This window comes from Somniosus microcephalus, chromosome 2 (assembly GCF_052327205.1).
Source record: "Somniosus microcephalus isolate GS21.2 chromosome 2, FLI_Smic_1.0, whole genome shotgun sequence".
Lineage (NCBI taxonomy): Eukaryota > Metazoa > Chordata > Chondrichthyes > Squaliformes > Somniosidae > Somniosus > Somniosus microcephalus.
This window is the reverse complement of record NC_140988.1, coordinates 28,789,775-28,815,544: the sequence shown is the minus strand read 5'-3', so window position 1 is coordinate 28,815,544 and position 25,770 is coordinate 28,789,775. Positions and strand designations below refer to the sequence as shown.

Sequence of the window (25,770 nt, the reverse complement as noted above, 5' to 3'; positions counted from 1 at the left end):
CCTGCACTGGTAGAGCTGCACCAACAGCATGAGTTTCTCCCTTCTGGAAAAATGTGGTTCCAGATGCTAGTTTAAAAAAATGAAACAAAGTGGCTTAATGAATAGTAACGTATATTAATATTTGTCTATATCAACTGAGATATTAATTTCACCATCACACACAAAATTGAAGTAAGACACAATTCAAAAATATTGTATAAATGTGCACAATGTCATAAATAGCCGAGGTGCACAGATCAGGATGACCTCGGGCAGCTCAATTTTTGGCCTGGGCTGAGTTAGCAAAAGCGGGGGAGACTGTGAGCCCCCGCACACCTTGATTAAGCAGAGGAAAAACTCGCCAAGGTTCTCCCTCCAGTATCCTCTTTCGGAATTGACCCTGTGGGCACGTCTGGCAAGGTCAGGATAAGACTGGCTGTGATTTTCCTCCAGTCCGAGTTACCGTATAAATCAGGAATTTGAACCTGACCTCACTGCAGACCGTAGCGGTATGAGACCCCCCTGTCGGAGGTTTGATCCTAGGTGGTAGATAACTGCAGTGCAAGTATCAAACCGGGTTTAAAAAAGTGCATGGGGTCTCTTGGACCTCTGGGGGATTTTATTTTTAAGACTGTTGGGATGAATTTAAAATTTTAGCGCAGGTGCTGCCGCCCATACTCTCTCAATTTTTTTTAAAAATTACTTTACTCCGGGAGGGAACTCTGCACATGTATATTTTCCTGGGCAGTTTGAGCTAAGCTGTATAAATGTTAAACGCCGGGCTGGAATCCATACTGCAGCTATCGCCTGAGACCAATAGATGCAGCATCTGATTCGTGAAGCTTGATGACTCGTGTCCTTGCCTCTCGGACTGGAACACATGTTGCCCCCTCCTCGTGTTCAAAAGTGAAGGCAAAGCCGATCTCATATCGGTAACATTGAACACAAACCAAAGTTTGAGCTAAGATTGAAACGATAGCAAAATACTGCGGATGCTGGAAATCCGAAATAACAACAGAAAATGCTGGAAAAACTCAGCAGGCCAGGCAACATCCGTGGAGAGAGAAATAGAGTCAACGTTTGAGGTCGAAACCCTTCTTCAGGACTGAGAAAAAACACAGGAAATGAAACAGATTAAAAGGCCAGTTTGGGGGCTGGGAAATGGGGATGAAAGAACAAAAGAGAAGTGAAGAGACATTGAGAGGTTTTCAAGACGAGACAAGATGGAGATAAGACGAGTAAAGAGACAAAAGACGGCTCTAGATGAGGTGTGAAATGCGCTGGCAGAGTGAGAGATAGCTGCCATGTGGGAGAGAAAAAAAGGGGGAAGGGCACAAAACAAAGGGGTGGATATTGTTCGGGGCGACTCAACTCATGAAGGTGCCACAAGATGAAGCTGCGTTTTGCTATTTTGGGGTATATAGTGGTATCTGGATGTGAAATAGATGCTTTCACAATGGAAATATACACATTGAAGGAAATGACAAACATGTGTTGGTGTTTGAAAACCCGTATGCTTTAAAATTCAACTCACCATTGGTTTTGTATTTTGAAAACATGTACATTCATGGATATAATTCAGACTGACTTGTGGAAAGCTGACACATTTATGTGACCATGATTATCTAATATGTATTTCCCTTGATTAAAGCTTCAATGTCTGTTTCTTCACAGTGTTATTATGACCGGTGCCTACAATAACTTCTTCAGGATGTTTGACCGCAACACAAAGCGAGATGTCACACTGGAGGCTTCCAGGGAGAACAGTAAGCCACGGGCTGTGCTTAAACCACGCAAAGTCTGCACAGGAGGCAAGAGGAGAAAAGATGAAATTAGTGTTGATAGTTTAGACTTTAACAAGAAGATCCTGCACATGGCCTGGCACCCAACAGAGAACATAATAGCAGTGGCAGCGACAAACAATCTCTACATATTTCAGGATAAAGTGAACTCGGAGATGCACTAGGTTTATAAATACCTTGGTGTAATTATAAACCGGCCTTTTTTCTGACCTTTCTGCCAATGATCTTCACAAGGTTGTATTCATCTTAGTGGAATTGTGGAGTGTGGTTTCTCATTAGTGTGTGTCACTTGTCAGTAAGAATTGATTTTTGTCAGTCACCAGGGGTGAGCTCAGCACTTCAGAGTGGAACACAGAAGGGCACACATGGCTACCATCTACACAGTTACACCTCTTCTCAAGTCAATCAAATTTTTATGGTTCAGGCATCTTAGAAATTTTACTGGTTGTTTAAAACTTTTCACCTAAGATCTCTGAATTTATACACGAGGACTTAAATAGAACGGTTACCTGAGATCTGACTCTACCTATTCATTCCTGATTCGTTTTCGGTCTTTGTGGTGGATTCAGTTGGCCTTGCATCAGTAAATAGCTTCAACAGGCACCTGAAAGGTAAAAAGCTGCTGTCTTTGTTTGTTGTGTCAGCCTACCCAAAATGTAATTTTAATCTATCGCTAATCACATCTACGCAATGCTTTTTCACAATGGTTTACCCTGTTATTAGACAACTCAAGTGGGTTCAGCTATTGTCCTCTTGCCGCTGGCTAGATAGAAAATCTATCTTTCCTTTTATGATCGTTGAGAATTGTTGGAAGCAAAATGGGTTTGAGCATTTGCATTCCAAGCCCATAAAGAATTGCCAAAAAAAAATACAACTGCCGTCTAATTTGGCACGATTGATAGTAACTTGGCAGTTTGACTCAAAGGCATTAAGGACAGTTAAAAACTGACACAGTAGAGTAGAGCACTCTTCTGAAGTTGGGGATTTTCAGAACAATGGTGTGGGAGCTTTTCATTGAATCTAAGCAATTTTACACCTGACCTGAAACCTTTTGACATGGTCACTGGCTGCAAAGTGGGGATAATAGTCCATAACCCAGCACTGCCATTGTAAAGAAAACTAACAGAAAGGTTATGCAATTTTTTTTTTCAAAGAATATCTTCCAGATTGTTAAAGAAATAATTATCTAGAACAGATAAAATGCAGTGGTCCTACCCAGTTTCATATCACTGTGCCAAACAGAACCGTCAAACTGAAAACTTGTACAAATTGAGGAAAAGGTGGATTCTATTTGAACTGTTTATGGAGCTGAATTGTTCATGGCCTATTGCAAAATTTGAGATAGCCTTTAAAAATTTACTTGGAATGTTGAGCATAATTTTTACAGGCTGTTAAAAACATACCACTTATCATTAATTAGAACATTCCTAATAAAACCATTGGTTTTTTTTGTAAGGAGGCTGAGGACAACAGGAAGGTAACGTTACACAGGTTTGATTTTGCTGCTACTTTCAATAAAACATCAGAAGACGCACTGCCTCTTGAGAACCTGTCATGTATGCTGACAATACCTTGTTTTTTGCGTTTTGAAGGTTAATGATTTCGTGGAACTATTTAGTAACGAGATAAAAAGTTTTCTAGAACAGCCTTTACAGTCTGAGCACTATTTAATTCTTGCACCCATCATTTCTGCACTGATGAATGTCGGAAGACCTTTGGTATTTTCTCACTTTTTGCTGAGTTTCCAAGTAACCCAAAATTATGTGTCATAAGAGGGGATGGGGGTACTTTAACCACACTTATGTCTTTGTCCAAAACTCTGATCCGTCATTGAGTTAGAGAGATTCTGCCCCAATTTATACAAGAAGAGTGTTCATCTGGAGAATTAGCTCTGATTCATAAAGCACAATACAGTTTTAGTAAGTTAATCTGTGTTGTCAAAACACAATGAATGTCTGAATATTAAGTGCATCCTTAGAGTTGCTCTTCCCTCGGCTTTTGAGTTCACCGAGCAGCTTCATTGAAGGCTAGACACTGACACGGATTTTTGACTTATTGGGGGAAAAGACTTAAACAAAAGAAAAGTATAAATTTGAGGCAATTGTATTGAGTATTAAAATTCAAACCTGCAAGAGGTGCCTATATATGAGCGATCTTAAACTTTAGCTATTTTGAGGACAAACTTTGAAATTTGCTTGGGAAAAGGGGTGTCTATTGGACCTATTGCTTATCTATACCTGACCAATGCTTTTTACTTCTGATGTAAAGTTGGTAAAAATGTTTGTCAAAGACAGAAAGGTTATCAGGTTTGTTAATATCAGGTTTTCAAATAAAATCTAATATCAGCCTTTGCATCCTTTAATATTGCCTAAAGGTGTACTTTGCTGTTTTGGGCTGACATTCTTTTAGCACATATGTTTCGTACATAAGGGTATCTTTGTTTATGTTGGCCTGAGGTACAAAACGTACTGCCGCAATGTTCTTTTGAAGCTCACGAGCAACGCAGAAAATCAGACCTTTTACTAATACCATTTGATGACAATTTGCACAAACTATTACAGCATGAAATTGTACTGTCTTGTATCCGTATTTCCATCAAACCTTCTCCCAGTGCTATTGAATAGTTTCTACTTGTAAAGAATAATATCTCGCCATTGAGAGAACCTGTAAACTGTCCCATGTGCCTTGCTTCAGCTGTGTTGATGTATATGATGAATGTTGTCTGCTCCCTTATCATTCTGTACCATTTCTTCTTCGTGAATGTCAGCCCCAATTATGAAATTTATATTTAAAATTACAAGTTGTATTTATGATTTCAATATAAGGAAACATTGACAGCAATCAGAATTAGTCATAATTTTTAAAAAATAAATTTGTGTAATAAAATGTAAAAGTAAAATGTCATAGTTCAGTCTGGGATGGTTCCTAAGGACTGGAAGGTAAATCTTGTGGTTCTAATAGTGTATGCAGGGAAACTGGGAGTTTTCCGTTGGAACACAGACCATGGTGTAATTGTATAACTTGTAAAAAAAAAACAAGGACATTCCCTGTCAATAAATAATCCAGGTTGATAAAGACAGACATGATATTTTAACAACAAGGATGAGATCAAGAATATGAATGAAGCTCATGGATAATTTCAGAGGAGTTGGTAACAAAACAGTTTGTGTTTACATAGCGTAGAAAAACAACCCGAGGCGTGTCTCAAAAACCTAATCAGACAAAAGGTGATGCCAAACCATAGAAGGAGATCTTAAAGGAGGTGAAGAGGCGGCGGGGTTTAGGATGGGAATTCTGGAGCTCGGGCACGAGATGGCTGAAGGCACGGCCACCAACGGAGAGGTGAAGGGAGTGGGGTTACACGAGGTCAAAATAAGACTGGAGAAGGTTACAGAGAAAAGGAGGGGCAAGGCCACAAAGGGATTTCAACACAAGGATGAAAATTTTAAATTGGAGGTGTTGGGGAACGGGGAGCAATGCAGGTCAGCCAGCACCAGGCTGACGGGTGAGCGGGACTTGGTGCGGGATAGGATACGTGCAGTAGAGTTTTGGATGAGCTGAAGTTTATGGAGGTTGGAGCATGGGAGGCTGGCCAGGAAAGCGCTGGAATAGACTAGTGTAGGGCTGAGAAAAGCACAGATGAGCGTTTCAGGAACAAATGGGCTGAGGCAAGTTTGGTTCAGGGGTTATGACTATGATTAACTTCTGTAGGTTATGCAGGTTTTGCTTAGCTCTAGGCCTGTGTATGTCTGGAATGAGTCAATGACCACAGATCCAGTGTATCCCATATATCTGTTTGTTTAAGTAACTATACAGTTGAACCAATAATATGGTCCTGGGCTGCCTCAAACCCTCATACAAGCTACACAAAGATTTGACTTCAGAAGTCTCTGCAGGTAGGAGAAATAGATGAAATGGTTGAGTGTACCATGACAGATTTTGATATTACCAATACAATGCAAAAAGAGAGCTTTGTTTTTGCATTATAGGTAGAACACTTCCCATATATATTGAACACGCAGTTTGATGCTGGATATGATGCAGATTATGATGAGGCTAGGAAAGCCCTAACTGATCATTTCACTCCCAAGCAAAATACCATGAATCTATCATATTTTATAAGGCTGCACACGCAATGCAAGAATGAATCTGTAGATGCTTTTTGCACGCACTTATGTCAACGAGCAGGTCAACTCCAATTGTATTAAAATTGGTAGAAATTATCTCTCTCCTGGTAATTGTACAGCAAAGGACAGCAAATGTTGTGCATGTGACAAACAAAATCATTTCTTAGTGCTCAGTCATCCAACCATAGACCTGTGTAAAAACATGCATGAAACATGGTGGCCCAAATGCATATTCACAGAATTTCAGCCAGTCAGACCAGCACAATGTGCAGCAAGTTACTAAAACAGAGCTGACTGCAGCTCTAGCGATGAGGATGCATATTTATTCACTACATGAGAACGGTGCACCATTGATTCAGGAATCCACAACAAGCCAACAACAGTATATTTTCAAGGTGTGCCAATCCAAGTAATTTTTGTTTCCGTGGGCCCACAGAATATTATTGATGAATCCAGTTACCAATCTAACGTTGCTGCTTTTAAATCTTGCGTGAAGCTCGACCACACACCCATACACATCCAGTTAATACAAATACATCGTCCCACTGCATGGTGTAATTTTTGTTCATAGACTCTTCACAACAAACACATCTGCTGAGATTGCTTTTTAAGAGAAAGTCTGGTTGTTTCTTTAGTCTACTTTGGCAGTATGTAACATCAATATAGCAACATTGGAGGATACTATTTCGTAAATTTCCTCAAGACGTTCCACAATATAGGCAAGCTGGTCAAACTGTTAATTGCCAGGTCTTTTATTCCTGTTAATCAAAAGATGCCATTTCCTGTACAGAATAAAGTTGAGGCAAAGCTAAAAATACATTGGCAGATAGTGGAATAATTGAAGATGATGATAGTCCTTGGATCTTACCTTTTATAGTGATCCCCCAATACATTCCTCTTCATTGATATACAAGCAGCAAACAAAGCAACATGATATTTCAACCATGGCTGATGCTAGAGTTAAATAGGTCACGTTTTCTCAAAGCTGGACCTGAAATCTGGGTAGTGCCAACTCGCGTTCGACAAAGAGCTGCAATATTACAATGTTTGCAACACGTTGGTCTGAAATGATGGAAAAGGCCAAAGTTCAGTATATCTTCATGAGCAGAGATTTTCCATGTACCATACTAACAGGTATTGAAGGAATTCCGTTCTTGAATGTAAGCGATGATGCTCTGATACATGCACGCAACTAAGCAGAACACAATTGGGTGGGGGGAGTGGGTGGTGGTTTTCAACTGATGGCCACTATTTCTCTCCTGAAAAATCGGTGCCTAGCAGAGGAAAATCTGGTGGGGGCCTTGGGCACCCATTTGCCCGGTTGCTTCAATTATCAGGCAGGCCTTTAAATGGACACTCATCATTCCCACCCAAAACAGGTGGGAGGTTGTTGAAATACACAAATAAATGTCCTATCCCGATTGCAGTTTTCATGGAGGAATGGGTGGAGTATGCGCAATGCACGCAAGTCTGAGTTTTTCTAGGCATTGAGCGACTTAGCCAGCGGTCCTTAAAGGGACCACTGGAGGCTGCTCAGTAAAGGCAAGTTTTTAAAAAATATATTTTTATCAGTCAAGGAGGAGTACTCAGTGCCCTTTTGGCCCCTGCAGTTCGACTGCAAAATTTCAATGAGGTCCGAACCTGAAAAAGGTTCAGGCCTCCTGACCGTGGGCACTGCCGATATTGCACCCGTTTTGGGCCCAACTTAAATCTTCCTCAATATGTATCTTTGCAGAGTTCATCACAGAAAATGGTCTTATGTTCACATAGACGTGTGATCTTGGTAAGGAATACCTAGAATATTTTGCCCTAGTCTTCACAAAGCAAGGAATGTTACCAGACCCCAAGAAGGTTAACATAATACAGAATGCTGCAGCTCCAAGTAACATATTTTGCTGTCAGTTGGGCATGGTTGCTTACTGTTCCTGTTGTATTACATAAGAACCAGGAGCAGACCATTTGGCTCTTCGAGCCGGCTCCGCCATTCAATAAGATCATGGCTGATCTTCCTCATCTCCACTTTCCTGCACTATCCCCATATCCCTCGATTCCCTTAATATTCAAAAATCTATCGATCTCTGTCTTGAATGTACTCAACGACTGAGCCTCCACAGCCCTCTGGGGTAAGGAATTCCAAAGATTCACTACCCTCTGAGTGAAGACATTTCTCCTCATCTCAGTCCTAAATGGCTGACCCCTTATTCTGAGACTGTGACCCCTGGTTCTAGACTCTCCACCCAGGGGAAACATCCTACCCTGTCAAGTCCTGTAAGAATTTTGTATGTTTCAATGAGATCACCTCTCATTCTTCTAAACTCTAGAGAATATAGGCCTAGTCTACGCAATATTTCCTCATAGGACAGGAACCAGTCTGGTGAACCTTCATTGCAGTCCCTCTATGGCAAGTATATCCTTAGGTAAGGAGACCAAAACTGTACACAATACTCCAGGTGCGGTCTCACCAGGGCCCTATATAATTGCAGTAAGACGTCTTTACTCTTATACTCAAATCCTCTTGTAATAAAGGCCAACATACCATTTGCTTTCCTAATTGCTTGCTGTACCTGCATGTTAACTTTGTGATTCGTGTACAAGGACACCCAGGTCCCGTGGAATAACAACATTTACCAATCTCTCACCATTTAAAAAATACTCTGCTTTTCTATTATTCCTACCAAAGTGGATAACTTCACATTTCTCCACATTATATTCCATTTGCCATTTTCTTGCCCACTCACTTAGCCTATCTGTATCCATTTGAAGCCTCCTTGCATCCTCCTCACAACTTACATTCCCACCCAGCTTTGTATCATCAGCAAACTTGGATATATTACATTTGGTCCCCTCATCCAAATCATTGATGTAGATTGTGAACAGCTGAGGCCCAAACACTGATCCTTGCAGTACCCTACTCGTTACAGCCTGCCAACCCGAAAATGACCCATTTATTCCTACACACTGTTTTCTGTCTGTTAACCAATCCTCAATCCATGCTAGTATATTAACCCCAATCCCATGAGCCCTAATTTTGTTTAATAACCTCTTGTGTGGCACCTTATCGAATGCCTGCTGAAAATCTACACCACATCCATTGGTTCCCCCTTATCTATTCTGCTAGTTACAACCTCAAAAAGTTCATAACAGATTTGTCAAACACGATTTCCCTTTCATAAATCCGTGTTGACTCTGCCCAATCCTACTATTATTTTCTAAGTGTCCTGTTACCACATCCTTAATAATAGATTCTAACATTTTCCCTACTACTGATGTCAGGTTAAGTGGTCTGTAATTTCCCATTTTCTCTCTCCCTCCTTTCTTAAATAGTGGGGTTACATTTGCCACCTTCCAATTTGCAGGAACTGTTCGAGAATCTATGGCATTTTGGAAAATGACAACCAATGCATCCACTACCTCTATAGCCACCTCTTTCAAAACCCTAGGATGTAGGCCATCAGGTCCAGAGGATTTATTGGCTTTCAGTCCCATTAATTTCTCCAGTACTATTTTTTTTTACTAATTCTAATTTCTTTTAGTTCCTCATTCTTGCTAGACCCTTGGTTCTCCACTATTTCCGGGAAGTTTTTTTGCGTCTTCTTCCGTAAAGACAGACACAAAGTATTTGTTCAATTTCTCTGCCATTTCCTTATTCCCCATTATAATTCCTCCCATCTCAGCCTGTAAGGGACCCACATTTACTTTTGCTAATCTTTTCCTTTTTACATACCTATAGAAGTTTTTACAGTCTGTTTTTATGTCTCTTGCTAGTTTACTCTCATATTCTATCTTCACTTTATCAATTTCTTGGTCCTCTTTTGCTAAATTCTAAAATCCTCCCAATCCTCAGGCTTACGATTTTTGGCAACATTATAAGCCTCTTCCTTTGGTCTAATACTATCTTTAACTTCTCTTGTTAGCCACGGTTGGATCACTTTTTCCGTGGGGATTTTGTGCCTTAAAGGAATGCATATTTGTTGTAAATTATGTATTAATTCTTTAAATGTTAGCTATTGCTTGTCTAACCGTCATACCTTTTAATGTCATTTCCCAATCTACCTTAGCCAACTCACCCCTCATACCTATGTAGTTTGCTTTGTTTAGATTTAAGACTCTAGTTTCGGATTTAACTAAATCACTTTCAAACTCAATATAAAATTCTATCATATTATGGTCACTCTTCCCTAAAGGCCCCTTTACTACAAGGTTATTAATTAACCCTACTCATTGCACAATACTAGATCTAAAATAACCTGTTCCCTAGTTGGTTCCTCAACATACTGATCTTGAAAACTATCTTGCATACATTCCACAAATTCGTCCTCCACACTATTACTGCAAATTTGGTTTGCCCAGTCTATATGTAGATTAAAGTCCCCCATGATTACTGTATTACCCTTGTTACATGCGCCTCTAATTTCCTGATTTATACTCTGCCCTACATTACAACTACTGTTGGGGGGCCTATAAACAACTCCCACCAATGTTTTCTGCCCCTTGTTTTTTTAGCTCCACCCAAACTGATTTTACTTCTTGATTTTCAGAGTTAAGATCCTTTTCCTCTACTGTCGTTATCCCATCCTGTATTATCAGGGCTACCCCACCTCCTTTTCCATTTTGCCTATCTCTTCTAAAAGTTAAGTATCCTGGAACATTTAGTTCCCAACTTTGGCCACTTTGCAACCACGCCTCCATTATGGCTATTAGATCAAACCCGTTCATTTCTATCTGCGTTATTAATTCATCTATTTTGTTACGAATGCTTCGCACATTCAGATATAATGCCTTCAGCTTTGACTTATTTCTATTTTTCCTTGATGTCTCCATTACCTTTGTTACTCTCTCTGTCCCTTCCTGACCCACTCTGCTTACTTTTCCCCAAAATTCTGTTCTAGAGCCTTGACATTTCTCTCGCTGCTTTTAAATTTACTTTTTCCTGAATCCTCCCACCCTCCCCTTCATTAGTTTAAAGCCCTGTCTACTGCCCTAGTTATTCGATTCGCCAGGACACTGGTCCCAGCCTGGTTTAAATGGAGCCTATGCCAATGCCCCATGAACTGAAAGCCCTTCTACCCACACCACTCTTTGAGCCACGCATTTAAACCTCTAATCTGTTTGTCCCTGTGCCAATTTGCGCATGGCTCAGGTAATAATCCAGAGATTATTACCTTTGAGGTTGTGTTTTTTAATCTGGATCCTAGCTCCTCAAACTCCCTCAGCAGAACCTCATTCCTAGTTCTACCTATGTCGTTGGTTCCTACGTGGACCACGACAATTGGATCCTCCCCCTCCCACTCCAAGTTCTTCTCCAGCCACGAGGAGATGTCTTTAACCCTGGCACTGGGCAGGCAACACGACCTTCGGAACTCTTGGTCACGGCTGCAGAGAATAGTATCTATCCCCCTGACTATACTGTCCCCTACCACAACTACATTCCCTTTCACTCCCCCCACTTGAATGACCTCCTGCACCATGGTGCCATGGTCAGCTTGCTCATCCATCCTGCAGGCTTTTCCCTCATCCACGCAGGCAGCAAGAACCTCATACCTGTTGGACAAGGGCAAAGGCTGAGGCTCCTCCAGCACTGCACCTGGGGTCCCCTTACCTGCCTGAGTTGCAGTCACACCCTCCTGTCCCTGATCACTAACCAGACCTGTACCACTATCTAATCTAACTGCCTCCTGGATCAAAGTGTCCCAGTAACTCTCCCCATCCCTGATGCAATGTCTGCACCTCAGACTCCAGCTCAAAAACTCTGAGCTGAAGTTCCTCAAGATGCAGGCACTTACTGCAAACGTGATTGTCCGGGATCACAATAGTCTCTGCAAACTCCCAAATGCTGCAGTTGCGACACACCACTTGCACTGCCATTCCTATATGACCTTGTTTTATTTAATTAAATTTGTAATTAGATAACCTAGTTTACAGTGTAGTTTCTTGACTACTTACTTGATCAGATTAAGTTAAGGGTACTGAAATTAAACCTATAACACAAAGCACTACAAGTAGTGTAGGCAAAAAGCAACAACTCCTTCCCACTCCTCTCCAAATTCCCACTCTTTCCAAATAAAACACTCTGTTCAAGTCCACACTGTTTAATCCCGCTCTGTACAGACCGCTAATTGTACCAATATGGTTACAATTATAGAGTCTTTATGAGAACTAACAAGTAAAAGTAGCATATTCAAGTGCAAAGATGCATATGATCATATGCTTCAGATCAAGTAATTGCTAAATATGAATACGCCAATGGGAGTCGAGGGTGGTGCTAGTCCGGTGGGGTTTCAGAACCAATCCAATACGAGCAACTGATCTTAGTGCATTTAGACCGATCATCAATTGCCAATCATTCACTCAATTCCACACAGCAATGTCACAGTCACATCAGACATGAAGCATTACCAATTACCTGGGCTGTGCAATGATTTCACTTGTACACCGATGATTGATAGCTTATTATGTTTACGGATCTCAAAACTTTGATCCCCATATTCTCCAAGCCATGGTCTAAACCTCAGATTCAGTGCTTGTCACTGAACATCCAGCCTAATGACATGATCATTAATTATTGCCTAAGATCTAATGATCCTGACCACACAACACCCAGATCCAGATGTTCCCACTAATCATGTGGAGAGATGTGAGGATTTTATTAATTTAGTAGCTCAATGTTCTGCATGCAAGGCAATCTCTCTAGTTCATACCAAGCAAGCTATGTGGAAGTATCTTACACTGAGAGCAGCCATACAGTATGTTTCCACACAAATCAATGGTGCAACTTGAAGACTGACTATTAGTAGCTACTGCTACTGTTGTCACACTAGATGATATATTCCTATCATGAGAGTGTTTACTCTCACATTCTGAGCTACAGGATCAAGTGCTATGCCTCACCTATATTGGCCAGCAAGGGATAGTCAAAACTAAAGCCCTCCTCCGAACAAAAATATGGTCTGCAGATATAGATAATCAGGGAGGGCTAGAGAGGTGATTTGAAAGGGTTACAGGATGTATCTATAATTTAGGCAGAGAGTCAGTTAAATTCCAGGAAGTATTTCTTCTCTGAGGGTTGTCGCCCTCTGGAACAGACTACCAATAGATTTAATCCACTACTGTCCTTTAAGAAGGGACTTGACAGGTTTGTGAGTGAACAGGACAGTGGGTGTGGGGGCAGGGAGGATAGGCTTAAGTTCATCCAGTGACGTATCATAAGTGGTCACCATTGTCTCCTGGAGCTCACTTCATTGCCTTATAGAGTTGGGGAAGAATTTCCAGAGTTTTACTTGAAACTCGCCACAGGTTCTTTGTGCCTCTCCCAGGAATTAGCATAATAGAGTTTGGGAAGGCACTGCACCAGTTACACCATCAAGTGGAAAACAAGCATTTATGGGCCTGATATTCTATTTTTTCCATCCATCTTATAATGAAATCCTATGATGACAAATGTAGGCACAAAAATTATTTAAGGTAGGTCAGAAATTAATATGAAGCCAGTGTCTGGTTACAAGCTCTTTGATTAGCCTATTAAACTTGGCAAATTTTCCTACACCCATGAATACATACATCAAAAAGATGAACTTATCTGGTAATGTCATCTTTGTTCTTTGAATGCTGTGTGTCCTCCATAATACTGTAGGAGTATAGCCTAACTTAAGGGCTCTCGGACAACCACACACTGAGCGCACGTGTGAAAAGGTTATCAGAGTTTGCGGATAGGCAGTGCGGCACGTGGTGGCCCACCCTAATTCATTTTTGCCTGAAACTAACTAACCACATAAACACTAACCCCCTTTCCCCCCTCTCATAAAACTAAGCCCATACAGGAGCTGCGAGGACAGATGGGTGTGATCATGATGTATGCAGGAGACGTATCATTTGAAGAATGAAGTAGAGCGTGCTAGGTCGGTAATCTATCCTTCATTCCATCTTCTTCTACATACACTATAGGAGAACAGCAAAGTATTACAAATTTAGGGGGAGTGCATTGCATAGGATTCATATTATTGGTTGTCAGAACCGATCTGCTAAAGATGATGGCCCAAATATTGCTGTGGTAGGCCAACAAATGGCGCTCGATGTTGGACCTGCCCGTGTCCATTTAATGTTGACGATATTTTGCTCTGCAAGTTGCTGGAAGTGGGAGATGGAAATGGTGCAGCGTCCTCTACAGGGCATGTGGGATTTGAGTGAACCGCCCAAACAACTGCGTATCTGCTTAACCAATCAGATTGAAGCATTTTATAAAATTTGTTCCTGGGATGTGGGTGTTGCTGGCATAGCCAGCATTTATTGCCCTTCCTTAATTGCCCTTGAGAAAGTGGTGGTGAGCCGCCTTCTTGACCTGCTGCAGTCCGTGTGGTGAAGGTACTCCCACAGTGCTATTAGGGAGTTCCAGGATTTTGACCCAGCGACGATGAAGGAATGGCGATATATTTCCAAGTCAGGATGGTGTGTGACTTGGAGGGGAACTTGGAGGTGGTGGTATTCCCATGAGTCTGCTGCCCTTGTCCTTCTAGGTGGAAGAGGTCACGGGTTTGGGAGGTGCTGTCGAAGAAGCCTTGGCGAGTTGCTGCAGTGCATCTTGTAGATGGTACACACTGCAGCCACAGTGCACCGGTGGTAGAGGGAGTGAATGTTTAAGGTGGTGGATGGGGTACCAATCAAGCGGGCTGCTTTGTCCTGGATTATGTCGAGCTTCATGAGTGTTGTTGGAGCTGCACTCATCCAGGCAAGTGGAGAGTATCCCATCACACTTCTGACTTGTGCCTTGTAGATGGTGGAAAGGCTTTGAGGAGTCAGGAGGTGAGGCACTTGCCACAGAGTACCCAGTCTCTGACCTGCTCTTGTAGCTCCATTATTTATGTGGCTGATCCAGTTAACTTTCTGGTCAATGGTGACCCCGAGGATGTTGATGGTGGGGGGATTCGGCAATAGTAATCAAGGGTGGTTAGATGCTCGCTTGTTGGAAATAGCCATTGCCTGGCACTTGTGTGGCATGAATGTTACTTGACACTTATCACCCCAAGCCTGAATGTTGTCTAGGTCTTGCTGCATGCCGGCATGGACTGCTTCATTATCTGAATAGTTGTGAATGGAACGGAACACTGTGCAATCATCAGTGAACATCCCCACTTCTGATCTTATGATGGAGGGAAGGTCATTGATGAAACAGCTGAAGATGGTTGGGCCTAGGACACTACCCTGAGAAACTTCTGCAGCGATGCCCTGGGGCTGAGATGATTGACTTCAAACAACCACAACCATCTTCCTTTGTGCTAGGTATGACTCCAGCCAGTGGAGCATTTCCCCCCTCCCCCCGATTCCCATTGACTTCAATTTTACTAGGGCTCCTTGATGCCATGCTCGGTAAAATGCTGCTTTGATGTCAGGGGCAGTCACTCTCATCTCACCTCTGGAATTCAGCTCTTTTGTCCATGGTTAGGCCAAGGCTGCAGTGAGGTCTGGAGCTGAGAGGTCCTGCTGGAACCCAAACTGGGCATCAGTGAGCAGGTTATTGGTGAGTAAGTGCCGCTTGATAGCACTGTCGACGACACCTTCCATCACTTTGCTGGTGATTGAGAGTAGACTGATGGGGCGGTAATTGGCCGGATTGGATTTGTCCTGCTTTTTGTGGACAGGACATACCTGGGCAGTTTTCCACATTGTCGGGTAGATGCCAGTGCTGTAGCTGTACTGGAACAGCTTGGCTAGAGGAGCAGCTAGTTCTGGAGCACGAGTCTTCAGCAAGACAGCCGGGATGTTGTTGGAGCCCATAGCCTTTGCTGTATCCAGTGCGCTCAGCCATTTCTTGATATCATGTGGAGTGAATCGAATTGGCTGAAGACTGGCTTCTGTGATGGTGGGGACCTCAGAAGGAGGCCGATATGGATCATCCACTCGGCACTTCTGGCTGAAGATGGTTGCAAATGCTTCAGACTTGTCTTTTTTACTCGCGTGCTGAGCTCCACCATCATTGAGAATGGGGTTATTCATGGAACCTCCTACTCCCGTTAGTTGTTTAATTGCTCACCACCATTCACAACTGCAGAGCTTTGATCTGATCCGTTGATTGTGGGATCACTTAGCTCTGTCTATATCATGCTGCTTCTGTGTGCAGCATGCATGTAGTCCTGTGTTGCAGCTTCCTCAGGTTGGCATCTCATTTTTAGGTACACCTGGTGCTGCTCCTGGCATGCTCTTCTACACTCCTTATTGAACGAGGGTTGGTCCCCTGGCTTGATGGTAATGGTAGAGTGAGGGATATGCCGGGCCATGAGGTTGAATACAAATCTGCTGCTGCTGGTGGCCCACAGTGCCTCATGGATGCCCAGTTTTGAGCTGCTAGATCTGTTCTGAATCTATCCCATTTAGCATGGTGGTAGTGCCACACAACACTGGATGGTGTCCTCAGTGTGCTAGATGGGACTTTGTCGCCACAAGGACTGTGTGGTGCTCACTGCTACCAATCCTGTCATGGACAGATGTATCTGTGACAGGCAGATTGGTGAGGACGCGGTCAAGTAGGTTTTTCCCTTCGTGTTGGCGTCCTCAGCACCTGTCGGGCAGCTATGTCCTTCAGGACTTGGCCAGCTCGGTCAGGAGTGGTGGAGGGAGTGAATGTTTAAGGCGGTGGATGGGGTACCAATCAAGTTGACAGCTTTGTCCTGGATGGTGTCAAGCTTCTTGAGTGTTGTTGGAGCTGCACTCATCCAGGTGGAGAGTATTCCATCACACTCCTGACTTGTAGATGGTGGAAAGGCTTTGGGGAGTCAGGAGGTGAGACACTTGCCATAGAATATCTAGCCTCTGACCTGCTCTTGTTGCCACAGTATTTATGTGGCTGGTCCAGTTATGTTTCTGGTCAATGGTGACCCCCAGGATGTTGATGGGGGATCCGGCGATGGTATTGCTGTTGAATGTCAAGGGGAGATGGTTAGACTCTCAATTGTTGGAAATAGTCATTGCCTGGCATGAATGTTACTTGACACTTATCACCCAAGCCTGAATGTTGTCTAGGCCTTGCTGCCATGGACTGCTTCATTATCTGAGGAGTTGCGAATGGGACGGAACACTGTGCAGTCATCAGCGAACATCCCCATTTCTGACCTTATGTTGGAGGGAAGGTCATTGATGAAGCAGCTGAAGATGGTTGGGCCTAGGACCCTGCCCTGAGGAACTCCTGCAGCGATGATCATTGACTTTCAACTACCACAACCATCTTCCTTTGTGCTAGGTGTGACTCCAGACAGTGGAGAGTTTTCCCCTCAATTCGCATTGGCTTCAGTTTTACTAGGGCTCTTTGATGCCACACTCGGTCAAATGCTGTCACTCTCCACTCAAATTCAGCTCGTTTGTCCATAGGCTGTAATGAGGTCAGGAGCTGAGTGGTCTTGCCGAAACCCAACCTGGGCATCAGTAAGCAGATTTTTGGTGAGTAAATGCCGCTTGATAGCACTGTCGACGACACCTTCCATCACTTTGCTGATGATTGAGGAGTGGAGGACTCCTCCCTCTCGCCTGTATACTACTGTGCCACTACCTCTGGTGGGTCTGTCCTACCCAGCGATGGTGATGGAGGGACATTGGCTGAAAGGTATGATTCTGTGAGTATGACCATGGTCAGGCTGTTGCTTGACTAATCTGTGGGACAGCTCTCCCAATTTTGGTACAAGTCCCCAGATGTTAATGTAGGAGGACTTAAGCAGGGTCGACTGAGCTGGGTGTGCCATTGTCAGGTGGATCTGCCTGGTTTTATTCATTTTTTATTGCTTTTTAACTGAGTAGGCCATTAGCAGAGGGCAGTTAAGAGTCAACCACCTTGCTGTGGGTTTGGAATCACATATAGTCAGACCAGGTAAGGACAGCAGATTTCCTTCCCTGAAGGGCATTAGTGAACCAGATGGGTTTTTAATTATGACAATCCTATAGTTTCATGGTTACCATTACTGATACTAGCTTTTTATTCCAGATTTATTTAATTAGGTGAATTTTAATTCTCCAGCTGCCCATAATGGGATTTGAACTTAAATCTCATGGTATCATTAGTCCAGGTTCTTTAGATTACTAGCCCAGTAACATAACCACTATGCTATCCCATTGTGAAACAGCACAAAGTCTGAACAAGTAAGTGTAATTTAGAATGGTGAATTCAATGTCAAATCAGGTACAGAGAGAGAACTAAAGAGAAGGAAAGAAAGATTGGATTAAGAAAGCAAAAAGAGAAAAAGAAATGTAAAAAATATATACCTATAATAATTAACACCTAATTTTCAGTGCCAGAGAGGTTGACTGGCAGTAATTAACATCACATTGCTAAAAGGGTACTTAGACTGAAATGACTTAACTTTCTGTGGTGAGTTTTACTTTGTATCTACCACGTCGCTCAATGCATTTGAATGGTGAGGCTGATAGCGAGATGCCATTTTTGCGAAGCTAATGGCGCAACAGCCCATCTCCAACAGCAATTTTTTGACTTCCACGCTTATTCGCTCATCTGCCCTCGCCTGAAGTTGCTGTGGCATTTGCTCATAAATAACAGCGAGCGCCATTAGCCTGGCCGTTATTTTGACAGCAATTTTTGGGCTGATGTCATGTGCTGCAGTTAATCTAGACTGTAGCATTCAGTAAATATGATGTCCCTGCAATATGCTATCAATTGGAACTTGCCCAAGATAGCAGCAATGGAATGATTCTTAACCTGCCATTGGACAACTTCGCTGCGAGATGTTAGCAGTGTAGGATGCACTCAATCATCCAATTGACAATCGGCTGTTTCATTGGCCTCCCTCCAGTCCTTGCACCACAGGAAATAAGTAACCAATTTGCTTTGTATGAGAGACAACATGGAGGTCTTCAAGAGTCTACATAGTGGAATTTAAGTTCTAGTTTTGACTTGTGTGCTAAGTGGATAAAATTATAGAGTAAGAACTTTGAAACCCATGATATTTGGAAGCAGTTGTATTTGAGTATTTTCTACCCTTTTTACTCTCAATACTTTGGCTTCTAGATTTTATGTCTCTGAAGAGGTTTGAATGGTGTGTATATTAGCTAGTAATAATTACATTAAGGTCCTAATTATCTATCAGTGAGGGTCTAAGTGGGCACAATATCAAGGTAAGTTTTTGATAACAGAAAACCTTCCTGTAACTTTAGCTACTATATCTATCTTGTACCTCATATCTTCCAAAGGAAGTAAAAACATTAGACTAGTTTCAGACTTTAAGGAGGAAAAATTCAGTTGGTTTGCGCCTCCCATTAGCGCCTTAGGAGGGCGCTAATGGGGCGCAAAGCAACTAGCGCCCGGGTGCGGTGATGTTTGTGCCGCTCGCAAAATTTACCATTTTGTGGTGGCGCTAAACATTACCGCCACGATCTCCTGCGCCCGCAGATCGTGACATCAGTTGAGCGTGCAACGCCCCGGACCAGATATTGAGTGGCGCTCCCTGCCTTACCGCCTGCCGCTAGCAACGACAGGTTGAGGGGAGCATTTTGCAGTCAGGAAGGGACTGGGGGAGCGCTATTTAAAGGCGACCGCTTCTTGCCTTTTTTTTCGGTGACATTTTTGTACCTCGCATTCTGAGTGAGAGAGAGACTTCTGGAGAGATTCAACGGTGTGTTGAGGAGTTTTGGGTACTGAGCAGCACTTTGCAGGTTCATTTTGATTTGATTTTCCTTGCATCAATTTAGAAGAGACTATGGGGGTTGCACTCTGCCATCTTTCCCTGGGCCTCTCCATTGTTCTTTCCAGCAGATTTGATGTACAGGTCTCTCCAGACTGAGATTCAAGGCTGCAATGAGCAAGGTGTGGATGGAGAGCAAGATCGACCCTCCCCTTTAAGAACTGGCCAGCGCCAGTGTGTCTGTGTTCCATTGCTGACTGACATCACATGAGCTTCACCAGCGCTCTGAGGTAGCGCCTTGCTGCTCGGCGTTAACACCTTAAGAGAGGTGTGTAGCACCTGATTTAGTGCTCCAATCACCTCCAGGGGCGATAGAAGCCAAGTTTGCAGTCGGAGGCGATAATTAGCGGCAGGTGCTAAACTTTGCGCCCGGCCGATAATTGCGCCCCAAACGGGGCGATACCGAATTTCTCCCCCATAGTAACAAGTACATTTATTGAACAATAAATTAACAAGTGATTAGCTTAACAGTAAAGAAATAATTTGTATTTATATAGCACCTTTCACAATCTCAGGACTTCCCAAAGCGCTTCACAGCCAATGAAGTAATAATAATTTCCCTGAAATGACTGACACAGTTGCATAATAAAAACCCCACAGGGATCGGATTGGCCAATCATTTTACACCTCTGCAGTGGAAAGTAAAATCAGACAGGGGTGTAAAACAGGTGACCAATCCGGTTAAAATTACACTCCTCCCACCCCTCTGGCCCGCCCCGAATGGATTTCACTATCAATCAAATGCATTGATCACTTTATTTAAATAATGAAGTGGTTTAAATTTTAATACAAGTTGGCTGCACTTTTAAAAGAAAGCCTCCTCACAACTACCTCATCAAGTAAAATACTACATACACGAATCAATGTTACTGGTTCAATGATTAAGTTAGAGCGGGAGTTAGTATGCAACTATTCTAAAATTCATAGCTTTGTTCTTGGACTGAATTTCTAATATAAGCTACAAAACCAGAGAACTGAATTATTTATATATTTTTTTTAAGTTACATTTTCAGTTATGGACAATAAAAGGGAAAATAAGACATCAAGTAAAGGTTATGTTATTGGAATAGTTAACATGACCCAGAACAACTAAACATCGATGCTGCAGCTACCAATTTACTGATGGCAACCCATATGCCTGAAAGCAAATACAAAGAGTAATTATCAGTGGATTTCCTATTGGACTAGCAGGGATTGCAGTGATTCTAATAGAATTGTAGAGGCAGAGGAGATTTTTAACTAATACATCTGAAAGATTGCTTACATCATCATCACTTTTCAAGCTAACTGCTAGCTGATACTTGCAGCCATGATTGTTCAAGGAAAATGCCCCAAAACAGGTCAGCAATTTAATTACATTTTAATTATATTAATGCTACTTTTCCCTTTTTAAGAGTTCTCCAGTTTTATATTTTCCTTCCTGGGTGAGGAAAGCAGCATGTGCTTCTGCCAAGAGCATCCCAGTGTACAGTGTCAATCTTGTACCACGGCAGAGCCAGTTTTGAGGGGTGAGATTGGCCGAGTCAATTTTATTCACCTGCAGTCAAGACAGAGTGTGCCATCTAGTGGCCAAATTGAAAAGTGGTGAAGATTTGTCCTATGGGAGGTGAGCTCAAATGTCATTAGAGGATGACATTGAACACATTACCTTCTGCTTGGGATACTAATGCTTTATCGCTAGCGCTAACAAGCCACCCACTGTGGTTTGGCTATAAAATTGATGCATCACCCTGGGGGGCATCCTTAGCCCGAGACGACTACTCACGAGTGCTGAAAGGATACTTTGCAGTTCATGCCAAAAAAGCAAAAAGAGGCTGTAATCCTTTAACACCCAGCCCAACGCCTAATAATATAAATAAAGGTACAGCATGAACAAAGCTCCTTCAATCCATTGAGCACCTTCCTTCTAATGGACAGTGTGTGTTATTGTGGACTCAAGTTGACAAATTAGGTTTCAATCTTCGTATTGCTACAGTGACCATTGCACTGCTTGGAGTTACAACTGTAATAGGGTTCTTTTTGAATACCTGCACTGCATTTTACGAATGTAAGTTTGAGTTCCCTTTCTCAGTTTTCTTCTATCAGTTTTTATCCCCTTCTTTCACTCCTTCTGCATTACAGTACTGCCATCATTTTACCCCCTTGTATCTCACCCAACTGATCATATCGTGTAAGCCTTGACGGTGTTAGCAGGTATTCAACTGCAAAGAGCATCACAATTGAGTGCGATCCTGCCCTACATGGATGCCCACACAATGCACTTCCAGCATGGGTTGCTGAATAGTGTTCAGGAGCAGGAATTGTGGCCGATTACCCCTTCCCTAGGCACAGGGCTGGTAAGGCCTACTGTAGCATTCCTACCACTACCCCCTGGGTGATATCAACTAATTCTGCCCACACCAGTGATTGAACCTGAACCTTCTGGGATAAACCTGCTCTATGCTGCCACTCAGTCGCTTCACGTTACAAGATAAACTGTTCTAGCCTTTCGTGCCCATCCACCACCTACGGTTGAGCTTCAGGACTGCACTTCAATGCACTGCTGGCTTCTCAGCTGTACTGTGCTGCTGGGTTGGCTTCTGGGCTTTATAGTGACCACCACTTTCTACAGAGACTGTATTCTCTGCTGGATTGCCTCTATTTTAGTACATACTCTGCTCCTGTGTCCTCCATTTTCTGCTCCTCTGCTGGGAATTTTTCACTCTATGCTGCGCTAACTGATCTGTTCCTGCTGATTCCCATCCTGTTTTGGATTCTGCTCCATTGCTGCCAAATGACCTTCACTTTGCTGCTTTCCACTTCGTTCCTGTGACTACTGACTCCCCTCAATCACCCTTCACTGGACTGGGTTGGCCAGACAATACTACTGCTCCCAATCTTGTGTACTCTTCACCTCCCTAAAGCAATTCCTCAGCTACACCTCTGATCCCATGGATTTCCTAGAGCAGTTCCTCAGCTGCACCTCTGATCCCATGGATTTATCCTTCACCATCCCCTGGCTTCATTGCTCACCATCCTTAGGTTTCACTACCAATGCGTCTCGTATACTGAATCTGGTGACATGCATTACTAACACTGATGCCACGCCTCACCTCTGTTGACACATCGCTGACTCCATGTCTCCTCGATGCTCTATTTTCCACTTGACAACCTCAAGCAATGTGTCCACTGATCCTCTACCCCTTGCACAGTCCTGGACTCACTCGCTGTCTGCAACTGTTTCCGAACCTGGTCACTGATTTGCTGATATTCCAAGCTGACTTCACTTTGCCTAAAAGTCAACTTCATCCTACCACAGGACCTCAAACTTTAACTTTGGACTCTCTCATTGTCTCCTCCCTATCCAATCAGGACATAGCTCTCTGAAGTAGCCAAATTACTATTATACCTTAGTTTGTATGTTAGAATATGTATAATGCAGCACCAATGTACAAGGTGGAGATAATGGGTTAATCCTTACCCTGAGTTAAACGATATAGAGATCTGTATATTGCCTTCACCCAGCTAAGTTTTAAAACATGATTAAGTGACTTCAAATGCTGAGATTAACCCATAGGAAGATTGAGGAGGATGCGTGTTTGGCCAGGCGAAGCATCACATATGCGAGATAACGCACCTAAGAATTCAGTTATTGTAAATCACAACAGGGTTTCATTCTTCAAAGTCTAATTAGGATGTGCTTGCTTTGCAGAAGGTAACCTGAGACGAGGCCGAAAGTCTGGGCTTCGCACCCTTAAGGAGGACTGTTATCTTAAGAAAACATGTAACAAGCAAAACCACCTGGCTACAGGCAAATGGATGGTTGTAAAGTAATTATGAGGCCCATGGTCACAGGAGGTGACGGGACTAACCGATAACAGAAATGTGGGATTGTGGGCGCAAGATGAAATGTCACGGTTTATAATTGCCATTTAGCTATAACTCTGTATATGCTGATAAGCTTTATCCCCGCCCCTAGGGAGGGGGGGGGGGTTTGATTTTTGTATAACTGTGATTGTTGCTAGGGGTCTCAGAAGGTTCTCCCCAGGCTTGTGAATAAAGACCGTTTTGAACCATCCTTCACTCGAAGTCGGTCATCTGTACCAAAGCTAAGCGTCGACTTTGTATATCACTTAATCTGCTCTGAGGGGGAAAGGGTTAAGTGGTGACCTGACAGCACCAGGTCCACTTTTCAGGATACAACACTCCTAATCTTTGCCATGCCTATGAAACCTAAATGACCTCTGTCTATTTGCCTGCCCTTTGGAGGATAGAGAGGCAGAGAGAATATTCATGGGATTATCGAAGGGGGATTTAAGCTTGGGATGGTGACAGGTGTGTAGGAAGACAGAGGAGTAATAATTGCTTAGGGTTGGGATTGGGGGGGGGGTGGGGGGGGGAGAGCAAAGTACTCGAGGAGAGAAATAAAAGGTGGCTTGACTGGAAGGGGAGGAGACAGGAGGCAAGGGCCCCAAAAGGGGTCAAGAGAAGAAAAATAGAAGTAGTGGACTCGGGTCCAGAGGGACAGCCAATATGCACACATAAATGGACACAGAAGAAATTTAGGTTACATAGGCATGGCAATGATTAGGAGACATGTCGTCTGCAATATACACAATGCCCTCCAGTTAAACATTTGGAAGACCAAAGCCGCTGCTACAACTTCTATACTCTCTCCATTGATTCAATTCCCCCTCTCTAGCCACTGTCTCAAATTGAACCAGACTATTTGCTACCTCAGCGTCCTATTTGACCCAGAGCTGACCCATAGCTTCTCCATTAGAGAGAGACAACCTACTGCTGCCTTTATATTGCCCCTCTCCACCCCTGCCTCAGCCTATCTGCAACTAAAACCCTCATGTGTCGTTTTTACCTCCAGACTCGACTACTCTTCTGGTCGGGCTTTCATCTTTCACCCTCAATAAACTTCAACTCATCCAAAACTCTGTTGCTCGTACCCTGTCCCACTCATCATCACTCCAAATTAAAATTATCATCCTCGTATTCAAATCCCATTATAGCCTCGCTCTGCTCTATCTCTAACTTTCTCCAGCTCTACAACCCTCCGAGCATTCTGCGTTCCTCCAACCCTGGCCTCTTGTGCATCGCCCGCTCCCTTCACCCCACCATTGGCAGCCTTCTAAACCCTATGCTCTGGCATTCCTTCTCTAAACCTCTTGGCCTGGCAACCTCTGTCTCCTCCTTTAAGACACCTCCTTAAAATCCACCTCTGACCATTTTAGTCAGCCCTCCAAATTCTTAACTCGGCATCTATTTTTGTCAGAGTATGCTTCTGTAAAGTTTCTTTGGGTGCTTTGCTATTATAAAAACACTATGTAAATACAAGTTTTAGTTTACTTTAAATGAGTTGGTATGATCCTGGAAAATGTTGTCTAATTAGAAACGTTTAAAGTGTGAATCATCTCCTTGGACCTTTCTTGTTCTTAATAAGATCCTAGAATGCTTGATGTAGGAGGCTACCAGCCCCAGAATGCAGGCAAAAAACTTAAAAGTAATGCAGCGCCTCAGTAGGTAAAATGGCTGAAGGAAGAATACTTTTAAATTTACACTTTATTTTTAAAATCTTCTAATTTCTTTGATATTTGTCTGCCTTTCCCATGTCTGATCTCCCATATCCCTCGTTCATCTTGTACCACCTAAACCATGAATACAGCCACTTTAAAATACTTGCATTAAAAAAATTACATTCATTTGAAAAATATAACTGAAGTAGACCGTAAATATTGAAATAGAACGTTAAAAACCCCCCCGCTTTTGCCACATTAAAAAATGCTGCACCCATGGAGCTTCGCTTGCTCCCATTCCAAGGAATAATAGAGCAAAGTCAGCACCACAATGTGGTGTTTGTGCTACATGCCGTTTCAAAACTTAATGAGGCATGTTCATCACTTATGTGCAAATCCACAGCATCACAGTGACTCCTTCACTGCATGATAACATGTGTGCAACGGGAGTACAACAAGCCTCCGGCTTCGGCCCCATAAACAATCAGTGAGCTTGCACAGCTGTTACTGAAGCAGAGGATTGTATTGCTGGCCTGACTGAGCTAATGATCTCAAGTTGTGTGATGGATGGAAAGCACTGGCTGAGTGGGAGGAAGTTACCCGCCTGTCTCGCCTTTTGATACTTAAAAGTAAAAAGGGAGAAATACAAAATATGAAAGTCTGTATTTAAGTGAAAATTGTCACT

At 42.9% G+C, this 25,770-nt stretch overlaps 1 protein-coding gene and 1 long non-coding RNA gene across 5 annotated transcripts in view; one reads left to right on the top strand and one right to left on the bottom strand.

Annotated features, from left to right (window-relative positions):
- Positions 1-23,628, top strand: part of LOC147122633 (serine/threonine-protein phosphatase 2A 55 kDa regulatory subunit B gamma isoform) — a 493,182-nt gene extending 469,554 nt beyond the window's left edge. For 3 of the 4 annotated variants that reach the window (XM_086008136.1, XM_086008120.1, XM_086008128.1), the window contains one exon: positions 1,654-4,856. In XM_086008136.1, coding sequence (XP_085864262.1) covers positions 1,654-1,945 — 292 coding nt within the window. In that variant the 3' untranslated portion in view covers positions 1,946-4,856. Of the gene's footprint in view, positions 1-1,653; positions 4,857-23,272 lie in introns of those variants that run through there. The other variant, XR_015081021.1, reaches the window with a different exon arrangement.
- LOC147122634 (uncharacterized) lies at positions 1,694-12,008 on the bottom strand. The gene is made up of 4 exons (XR_015081026.1): positions 11,852-12,008; positions 6,777-6,970; positions 2,291-2,385; positions 1,694-1,779 (listed from the first exon to the last, which is right to left on the bottom strand). It is a non-coding gene; the product is annotated as an uncharacterized LOC147122634 (long non-coding RNA).
- Positions 23,629-25,770: the final 2,142 nt, after the last annotated feature.